At 55.6% G+C, this 10,271-nt stretch overlaps 1 protein-coding gene across 5 annotated transcripts in view; it reads left to right on the top strand.

Annotated features, from left to right (window-relative positions):
- Positions 1 to 870: 870 nt before the first annotated feature.
- Positions 871 to 10,271, top strand: part of AGAP1 (ArfGAP with GTPase domain, ankyrin repeat and PH domain 1) — a gene marked incomplete at its 5' end in the record, with an annotated part of 560,328 nt that continues 550,927 nt past the window's right edge. For all 5 annotated transcript variants that reach the window (XR_014296980.1, XM_082658104.1, XM_082658106.1 and 2 more), the window contains one exon: positions 871 to 1,033. Coding sequence is in view for 4 of the 5 variants with exons in the window: in XM_082658104.1 (XP_082514230.1) it covers positions 871 to 1,033 (163 nt within the window). The remainder of the gene's footprint in view (positions 1,034 to 10,271) is intronic.

The raw sequence follows: 10,271 nt of genomic DNA, 5'->3' as shown, positions 1-10,271 counted from the left end.
TGCGCGCCTCCTCCCCGCGGTCCCGCCGGGGCGCCGACGCGGCGCGGCGCGGACTACAAGTCCCAGGAAGCCTAGGGGCAGGCGCGGGGCGGAGCCTGGCGCAATTCCCCGGGATCCGGCGCGCTGGGAAGCGCCGGGGAGGAAGCAGCGGCGGCGGGCGGCGGGCCGCGAGCGGCGAGCGGCAAGCGCGCGGGCGGGCGGGGCGCAGGCGGAGGCGGGGCCGACGTGGGCCGGAGCCCTGCGTGCCAGGGAGGGGGCCGGCCGGGCAGGCGGCGAGTGGCGCTCGGCGCGGGCTCCGGGGCTTGCGAGGCGCCTGCGGCTCGGTCCCGGCTCGGCGGGCTGCGCACGGCGGGCTCAGCGCAGGGGCCCCGGCGCGCCGGGCGGCGCAGCACGCAGCGCGCGGACCCACGCCGCGGCCGGGCGCCCCGAGCGGCCCGGCCGCTGCCCGGGGGCCGGCCCTCGGCCCCGGCGCTCAGAGCGCGGCGGCTGCCTGGGCTTTAATGGCTGCTCGGCGGGGCAGCGCCTAGGGGTGGAAGGCGGCTGCGGCGCAGGAAGGCGCCCGAGCGAGCCTCCTCCGGGGCCGGCCGCGCCCGCCGCGGCGCTCCATGGGGGCCCGCTGACCCGGGGCGCCGGGGCCCGCTCTCTCGCCAGCCCGCCCGCCGGCCGCGCGTCCCGGCCATGAACTGAGTCGGCGGGCCGGCCCCGCGCCTGCTCCGCCCGCTCCTTTCTTCTCGCGCCTCCTCCGCCCGCCGCCGGCGGGCCCGGCTCCCCGGGGGCTGCGGCGCCCCGGGCTCGGCGGCCCGCGGGCCCCGGGGCGCGGGGCGGCGGCGGCGGCGGGGGGCGCGCGGCTCCGGGCGCGGTGCCTGCACCATGAACTACCAGCAGCAGCTGGCCAACTCGGCTGCCATCCGGGCCGAGATCCAGCGCTTCGAGTCGGTCCACCCCAACATCTACTCCATCTACGAGCTGCTGGAGCGCGTGGAGGAGCCGGTGCTGCAGAACCAGATCCGGGAGCACGTCATCGCCATCGAAGGTGAGGGCCGGGCCTCCGCGGGGCTTCTGGAAGGCGCGGGGGAGCGGGCGCGCTCGTGTGTGTGCGTGCGTGTGTACACACGCGCCGGGCCGTGGCACGCGGCTGCCCCGCCGAGTGGGCACTGCGGTGCGTCTCACCCCGCAAGGCCGGGCGAGAGCGGAGGGGGAGGCCGAGGGCTGGGCGAGCGCGCCGCCAGCTCTGCCAGCGAAGATGGATCGCCGGCGATAATGTGCTAATGGGCAGTAGAGTCTCCGGTGAGAAAGTGGCTCCGTGTGGCCGCGTCCTGGGCTACCCGAGTGACCCAGCCCAAGCCCTGGGGCAGCCGGAGGAGTTGGCGCCACCGGACCGCGATAGGTTACCAGGCTGGGGCCGAGCGTCTTGCTGGACGTTGAAGAGGTCTTTTGAGAAGTGTTGCTTCTGGGGGCGAGGCTCTGGCTGGCGTGCTTAGGCGGGCAGGGCCAACCTCTTTGGTGTCTTTGGGGTGCCATTTCGGGGGCACAGTGGAGAGAGCTGACCTTAGCCGGAGCGGAGAGCCAGCCCCCGCTGCAGGCTGCATCGTGTCCCGATGCTGGTCTACCTGCCCCTGTGCAGAAGCTGGCTTCTTCTATGGCGTGTCTTCTACCAAAAGTCCTGGGTCACATCAGAAGAACCCTCCCTGGGGGGTCTCACTTTCACACACCTGGCACTGGGAGGCCACCCACCATTCCTGCGAGTCAGGCGAGGCAGTGATCCTCCGGAGCCGTTCAGGCGAGTTCTGCCTCTCCTGGGCCTGTGTTTTCTCGGGTTTGCCATGGCTCTTATGTCTCTGCTATTCGGCTTCCGGTTTGTTCCCTTGCTTCCCTTCTCACTGCCATTGGTCAGTGATGGTAAAAGAACTGAAGGGTGGGTTGTCCATAATATAGAACTGTCCTAACCAAAAGCCACTCTGGCCACAGTTGAGGAACACTGAGAAGGTTCTAAGGCCTGGCAGGAGTGTGTCGGGAGCCCAGCCGCAGGCATCGCCCAGCTCCCCTCCGTCTGCAGGTGAGGGGGCACTGGCCTCAGGAGAGCGTTGCTGTGGCGCCGTGCTGCCTGAACTGCTCACCCCAGAGTGTCTTGGTTTGACGCTTGACCAGTTAGGTGGAGAAGGTGGATGTGGTGGGGCTGATCCTCTTGGCATTTGGCAGCCCTATGGACTTGAACAGCATCCCAGCCAGGCTGCTGATTGGCCGCCTGTATCCATAGGGGACTTGCTAATTCCGGGGAGGATCTGAACAGTGCTCCAGCCTTATGTGGGCTTGGCTCTCAGAGCACCTGACCGCCCTGTTGGCAGTTTAAGATGCTTCCAGGTTCCTCGAGAGGCAGAGGCTGCAGTGTGGCTCTGACAAGACTTGCGGGAGGCCGCGGGGCCGGCACACGGCTGCTGATGCTGGGTGAGCTTGCAGAAACGTTCCTCCAGAGCCGGGGCTCTCGCTCCGCGGCCACCCAAGTGAAGGGCTCCTGTGCCTGTTTCCGCTGTCTCTCCGCAGCTCTCTGGCAGCATTCACAGGAGTCTGATGAAACACTTTGAAAGCTGGTGACTAGCACTGAAAGCACCTGGCTGAGAGCGCCTAGTCTCTGTGCAGAGACCTCTAGCTGAGTGTGATTCATGCTGCCTCGTTTTCATTTCCCGTCGTGAAGCCCAGTTCTGGGGTCTCGGGCACCCCTCGCAAAGCATTTTGATTTTCTAGCAAGAGGATGTGGTTTCATTTTTCTTTTCTTTTCCTTCTTTTCTAAAAAAACCAAAACATTGTGTGGTTCCTAGATGGTGGTTTCTGGTAGCTTGCTGTCTACCTGTACTATGTCAGACTTTAGGCCCCTTCTTGGCTGGAAACCTTGTTACCATTAATAAGACGCAGAATCAGGGATGAATCCTGCTTGGGACTTTGGCAATGCTATTATTTTTTTGTTAGAAAAAGGAATGTTTATTTTGTGTCAGGGCTGTGGTTAATTTAATGAGGCTTAAGAACCATTCAAATATGATTCTGTTCTTTGCATTATTATTAACAACTATACCACTTTTTACTTGTATAGAACTTTAGCAAGCATGCTCTTGCATTCATAAGCTCGAGGTGGGGCTGTACCAACCCTGTGAGAGAATGTGGGCCGGCTTCATTCGGGGAAGGATAATGACCTCCTGAACGTTTGACTGAGGTCAAAGTCGGGTCTGAACCAAAGGATCCTTTGAACCTAGGTCTGCAGCCCCCCAAAGCACCTTCCAGTGCCCCTCCTAATGAAATATAAATTCACTTGTTATAATGAAATGTTCTCACTACCAATTTTAAGATACGGTTGTGATTTATATCTACATCATTGATATTTTGGAAATTGAGAAGATTGCTCAGCTGTGGCAGGATGACATTTTTCCTGTGAGGAGAGAAGCATGCAAGGAACAGTTTTGTGCAACTGTGTAGGATATGGGTTCTTCACTCACACCGAGCAGGAGAGCATTGCCATGGGGTACGGAGACTGCAGACGCATTTAACTCCGTGCTGTAACTGAGTGTGCGCCCAGAGGATCACAGTACCTCTAAGAAACGCACGCAGATCTGCCCCTGCCTGTGAACCTTGCAGGTGAGGATGGTACAGTAGCAAAACGTAAACCTCTCTGAATTTTAAAATATAAGACCGTTTCCAATCAGGAAAGTATATGCACGTCATAACAAATGGTTTAAACATCGCTCGTCTCAACGAACAGAAAATTGCCTGCATTTTAGAGGAGATGCAGCTAGGCATTTTTCCTGCCTCTGTGTGGACCTAAACAAAGTTGGAGTCATACTTACAAAGCTACCTGATTAGCATAAAATGAGCACTTTTCAACGTTAGGAAGCAATTTCAGAGATACGATGTATCACATCGGTGTGAGGTTCCAGCATTTGTGCCATAATTTACGTACAATTTCCCCGTTTTCCCGAGTCTTTCCGGAATCGTTGGCTGTTGCAGTGAGGAGTGAGCTTGTCAAAGGGGAGGATGTTTCAGCTAATGCTTATTTCAAAGTGATTCTAAGAGGGTTTGGACTGGAAAATCTCTTAATGATGGGCCGAACTGTATATATTTTAGTCGAAAGAGCTCACCAAGATCCCCAAATCTGAATGGGTCTGTGACCCTGTTTGAAGGCATGGGGAATGTGATTTAGTTCTCAGTCCTGTTTTAAAACATCACCTTGCCAAAAAAAAAAAAAAAAGAAAAAAAAAAGAGAAGTGTTTTTTCAAGTCTTTACTTCGGACTTTGAGAGGTTTATTTTTTTCCTCCAATCTCTGAAGTTTAAGGAAGCATTGCCTGTTGTTTTCAGATTGACCTGGTCAGATTTCTGGGCTGTCCCCCGGGGGTGTGGCCAGCACCCTGGATGTTCTCCGTGCCTGGAAATGAACGGGAACCAGCCTGCCTCCTGGGTGAGCAAGCATCTCGCCTAGGGTCCCCCCTCCAGTTCTCCTTTAAAAAGCCCACCTGGGGTTGATGGAGTTGAGGTGAATGAGTCAGCTGTCTTTCTTGTTAAATGAAGCTTGTTCTTCTAGTACGGGTAAAGCCTCTGTTAGCCATTGCACCTTGTAATTCAGCTTGCCTGTCGCAGAACCGTGATAAAAATGATACGCTGGGCCGTGGTCGAGCCCCTAACCAGCATTCATGCCTCCACACTCACCAAGCAGCTGCTCGGGGAGGGGGGAACCGAGTTCCCCACGGGCCCCGCCGGTGGTTTGCGTGGCTTCCTGGGAGGGCTTGGAGAGGTCACAGTGGCCCAGTCCTCGGCAAGAGAACTCTGCCTGCCACCCCTGGCCAGGGCACTGACACAGGGGCATTGAAGGGCCGAGCCCCAGCATTTGGGGAACCTGGGAAGATGGGGCAGGGAGCGCCTTTCATCCCACGGTGCAGCAGCTCTGTTGAGCACCTGTGGGCAGCAGAGTGCCCAGTGCTTGACCTCCATCATCTCAGTCCATCTTGTGATGATCCAGTGACACAGATGCCACCTTGGAGGCCCAGAAAGGGTAGGGAACTTGCTGGAAAGAGATGGGCTGGGCTGGTCAACCTCATCGCTGGCTGTCTAGCCCTTTCTGAGCTAGGAACGAAGCTCCTGGTTATTCGTAGTTCCCACAGGCTGAACGTACAAACCATCCCAAGCACGTGTCCCCTTTACCCAAGACAGGAAGGGGTTGCGGACGCTGCCACTAACTGCAAGTCTTACGTTCTCTGCGTGGTGGCTCACCTCGGCAAAACTTCTGTAAGAGTTTGTTTGCCTAGAAGAATTGATTTCATCTGGTTGGGGCAGGTGTGTGTGTTTAAGGGACAAATCCCTTCTTCCTGCCGTGAATGAGCATAACCCTTCCTGGACACGCTTGACTATGTCGTAATCTTGCAGGCTTAATACAGGTTGTAAACATGAGGCCCTTTCGTTATTGATATGAGTGTCACAGTCTCCTCCTTCAAGATAATTCTCGGGTGGCGGTCCGTCACTTCCAGGTTAAATTTCATACCTTAACGGTCTCCGACCCTTCCGGATTCTGGGCGTCCCTTCAGCCAGGCTGAAGCCCGCATCTTCCCTGTCTGTCCCAGGCCCCAGCTCCCAGCAAGGACTGGGGACCCTCTGAGGGAAATCAGGTCGTGCTTGTGTTCCATCTCCGCGGTGATGCAGAGCGTCGTGTCTGGCCCTTGGAGGACGCCCGGGAATTGTTTGTTGAGCGGGTGACTTGGCGGCGGGTGGGGGGGGGCTTGCGTTTTCTCTGGCGTTTGGGTCCTCTTGCTTCTTGCTGGTGATCTGAACAATGTTGAGCCTCTAGCAGAAGTGACGGTGTTTTGCTAGTTGTCACCAGAGCACAGGTGTCAGGGCCGGGGTGTTTTGGGGTCTGGTGGATTAGCCCGGGTGGCAACTAAATGCCGTGTGTGTTTGGGTGGAAATGAAGTTTTCTCTAGTGCATGTAGGGGAAGAAAAAGACGTGCTTGCTTAATCCTGGCAACTTTTTCAACCTGGCTCTCGACAAAAGGGTGGTGTTTCTTCCTCCTGGGTGGAAGTGAATTTCAGACCCAGAATCGATACCATTGATAGGGACGGATGAGTGACAGGCTGGGTGGCTGACGTAATATAGTATCCTCAGTAGAGAACCTTGGTCCTCGAAGTTGAGCGCGCAGTCGAATCACATGGAGGGCTTGGGAAGACAGGTTGCTGGCCCTGTCCCCAGAGTTTCTCGTTCTGTAGGTTTGGAGCAGGCCTGAGAATGTGCTTTCGACAAGTTTCCAGAGGATGCTGGTGTTGTCAGTCCAGGGACGGCACTTTGAGAAGCATGGCCGGGGAGGGGGCGGAGCTCCGGTGGCAGACCGGGCATCTTCCCTGGGCCAGGGCTCTGCGCAGTGCTTTCAGTCAGCGGAGGGGCGTCCTCTTGTCCTTCCCTGTGGGTGACAGGCGGGGGCCAAGAGCCCAGGGCGTTGCTTCTGGTGACACAGCTTAAACACAGTGGAGGAGGCCCTGAAGCCCAGGTTCGAATGGGTTCAAGTCCAGGTTCACTCTGCTTCCAGGGTGCTGATGCTGAGTGCCCTGCGAGGAGCGTGGCTGGTGGGTGGTGGGCATTGCCAAGGGCATCCCTTAGGGAGGGAGACTGTAAATCCCGGTCCTGGGTTCTGTGGGCTTCCCTTCCTGTGTCTCTGAGGTCGGTTGTTGATCCGTAGGTAGTCTCCTGTGTGTTTAAGTGGGGTTCTTCCGTATTCACTTGTTACGATAATTTGGCAGGTGATACGTTTTGTTTTTGTTGTGCAGCTAAAAGAGCATTTCTAAACAGGAGAGCTGTAAGTTATAAGCAGCTTAAGAAGGCTGTGTGGGGAGCCTGGTGGAAGTGACTCAGAAGGGAGAAGCAGCCCTGGCAGCTGCAGGAACCTTCACAGCGGAACCTGGAGCCCCGTTACTACCACCTCTGTTGTTGTTGGTGGTGGTTTTTTTTGGTCTCAAACTGACTTTTTATTTTGTTCAGACTAAAATCTCTCACCTTGCATCCTTTCTTCCTGTGTGCCCTGCAGGTGTTTACAGTTGGTGCGTCTATAGCTCTGGCTTGTTTGAACTACCGATTTGTTCCTGTCTCTTGTTTCTCCACATCCAGCAAACCCGAGTCCCCCACCCCTCCCCCCCGCCCAACACTCCAGATTCTTTGAGGCCTTGGCCCAAGTGATTGAGTTTGGCAAAGCGGATCAGGCTTAGTTATTTTTAAAATCCAGGGTTGGGGGTTCTGATCTGTGCTTAGCCACATAATTCCTACCCTTTGTTAAGTACCTTTCTCTGAGAAGGAAAATGAACTCTGCAGATGTTCACCTCTAATCTCTGCAGCATCTGTGATTTTCCTCAGGTTCTGAGCACCAGGCCCGGTGTGTGCTGCCCTGAGCCCCGTCCTTCCGCGAGCCGCAGGGCTCTGAGGCTGAGTCCCGTTGGCTCCCATCTTGTGGCGTGGAAGCCTGCACAGCGGGTCGCGGTGATGACCCATCCCGGGGCAGGGCTGGCGTCGCGCTGGGCCCCATCCCTTCACCTCCCTGTGCTCTCTGCTCACGACTGACCCGGCGGGAGGGGCTGCCTTGGTTGCATGTGGCGGCCAGGGAGGGAAGGAGAGAAGGTACCTGCCCCAGCAGAAGAGATTTGTTACTGGACCCTTTGAGCAGCCAGCCAGAGAGCTTGTCTGTGTGCGAGGTTGGGACATTTCCACAAGGAGCAGACTAAATATAGGCTGGAGGATTGGGCCCAGGGCCCGAGCGGGGGCTGTCATCGCTCTGATACTGTTTCTCCCACTGCTAATCAGAACTCGCCACCGGCCCTGAACAGGTGGCCACCCTGAGCTCTCTGCGAACAGACTGGTGTTTTTGTTTAACCAGGGCTCCTTTGCAGATTTCACACTTCTCCCGCTGTTTGGTGCGGACTGTCTTTTTTTGGGCTGCAGTGTTGGGAGTATTTGTGCAGTGTTTCTACACAAGCGACTGTGTGATCTTCAAAAACTGCCTATGCCGTCTGGTTGTCATTAGCATCCTGGTTAGAAGTTGCTTTTTTTTTTTTTTTTTTTTTTTTAAAGGGTGGGAAACACTTTTCGTGGTTCTGGGAGAAGAATTCCAAATAATTACCGGCCATGTTCACAAACGATTTATGTTTGGTCTTAGAAATGTCAACATCCAGCAGGCTCTTGCAGAGAGAACCATGTCCCTTTCCAGCTTAGCACACAAAGCTACTGTTACCGGATCCTCAGATGATAGTCTTAAAGGGGAACAGTATCTTCAGGCTGTGAATTTAGTTTTCATTCGGTGAGTTTTAGGTGATATGGACATAGTCTACCAGCAGTACTGAGCGTACGACAGAAAAAGAATTTTTCGTGAGGACCTACAACAAAACAAGACCCACCTTAGTTTCCTGAAAGAGTTTTTATTCCTTCACATTCTCTGTGTCAGGGCAGATGGTGGCCGTCAGCAAGATTTGGTCTCACAGATGTGGTAGCTACTGGCTCCCTTTTGTAATGAAATAGAAGTGGATTCGGAGAGAGCGGGTTGCCCTGAGAGCCTTCTGTTTGTGTTTCCAGTTGACCTTGTCTGAGAGGGGAGAACCGGCGTATTTTCCAGGGAGGGGACTTCCGTGGGCCTGCCTGCCTACCCTCTGCTGTGGTTTCCAAAGATCTGGGTGCTGCTGGGAGCAGTGACGCAGTCTTCTCCTGTCCCGGCACCGCTCCTGTCAGGTCAGGCTGGTGAACCTGATTTCAGACAGACAAACAGTTGTTTCAGTTTTCGCTTCGACGATCAAGCCTGGATCTCTGATTTTTCCGTGTGTTACTATTAGGAGTTTGGGATTGGAGGGATTGAGACCACTTCAAACGCCCTAGTTTTTTTGAGCTCTTTTTTTTTTTTTTTTGGCATAAAACATAGATCCAGAAGGATGCCCAGGTCGTCAGGGAGGGCGTTTTCACAAACTGACCACGTGGGTACATCCAGCCTCCAGATCAAAAAACCTGAGTTGGCCGTAGCGCAGGGCGAGACTCACCTGTATTGCATGTGGTCGGAGGTGGTTGCCTCCGCTTACTTACCTGTTCTCCCGACGATGGGCATCTGGGTGGTTTCGTGTTCGGGGCTGCTGGGAATAGGGCTGCCGTGCCTTTGGTGCCCACGTGTCCCCGTTCCTGTTGGGGGCTGCACGCCGGGGAGCCGAGCGCTGCGTCCTGTTAGCCCTTCTCGCAGGTCAGCGCAGCTGCTCCGGAACCCGCTCCGTTGGTGGCCTCTGTCTGGAGACCTTTCCTTGCTGTTCAAGGTTCATTGCAGACACTCAGGATGGTGGCTGCCTGCTGCCTCTGTCCTTTGCTTCTCCTTCTTTCCAGCTGTTTGTCCAGAAACAAATAGTCGAGTGCTTTATACGTTTCCGGCACTGTCTTAGACATTAGGTTTTTAGCTTTGGATATTCTATAGGCTCTTCATTCCCTGTTAGTGGAATAAGTATAGCTTTGTAAGTGGAGCTGTGAGAATGAAATCCTTCACCAGGAAGTGTTTTCCGCGAAACTGCGGATGGCGCGATTCCCCTGGGACTGGAACGGGGTCCCCTCGGCTCTCCCTGGCTCCTGCCCGACATCAGTGGTCAGTGGGGGTCCTACTGGCTGAACCCACACCAGCCCCGAGTCTATCTCTCACCTCGGCGCTGGGTTTCAGGTGACCTGTGCGTCTCTGTTGGCATCGGAAGGGAAACTCCTTCTGTACTCCCCGTCCAAACTGATCCTTGGTCTTAATGGTTACATATTAGTGCTCTTCAGTCTCTGTTGTTTGTAGCAATTATGTGGAGACACAAAAGGCAAAAAGATCAGCGAAGTGTTGCCAACTGTCTGTTACTCTCAAGGGGTTATTTTCTTTGTTCCTCTGCTGTGTCCTGGGAGCCGCCCATCCCCCTCCACAAAGGCCACACTCACGAGGCCAAACCCGGGAAGCTGGAAAGGACCCGAGGGCCTGAGAGAGAGAGAGAGGGGTGTGTGCCTGTGTGAACGTCTCCAGTGGCTGTACAAACGCAAATATTTATTTCGAGGGATGGGGGTTGGGAGGGCCGGGTTTACCCTCACTTTGTTTAGTATGGGAAGTGGCCAATATGAGAATCAGTAGACCAGATTTTATCGAGCACTGACAGTGGGCAAAGCACTCTATTTGCATCTGGTGGTACAGGCAGATGTGTGGGCTTGGAGCCCCTCTCCCAGCACAGTTGGACCTAGCCCAGGAGGCCACACTGGTCCAGACTGGGA

The sequence above is a fragment of the Grampus griseus genome, assembly GCF_964374135.1.
Source record: "Grampus griseus genome assembly, chromosome: 7".
Classification (NCBI taxonomy): Eukaryota; Metazoa; Chordata; class Mammalia; order Artiodactyla; family Delphinidae; genus Grampus; species Grampus griseus.
The sequence above is the reverse complement of the archived record's forward strand: the minus strand, read 5'-3'. Positions and strand labels throughout refer to the sequence as shown.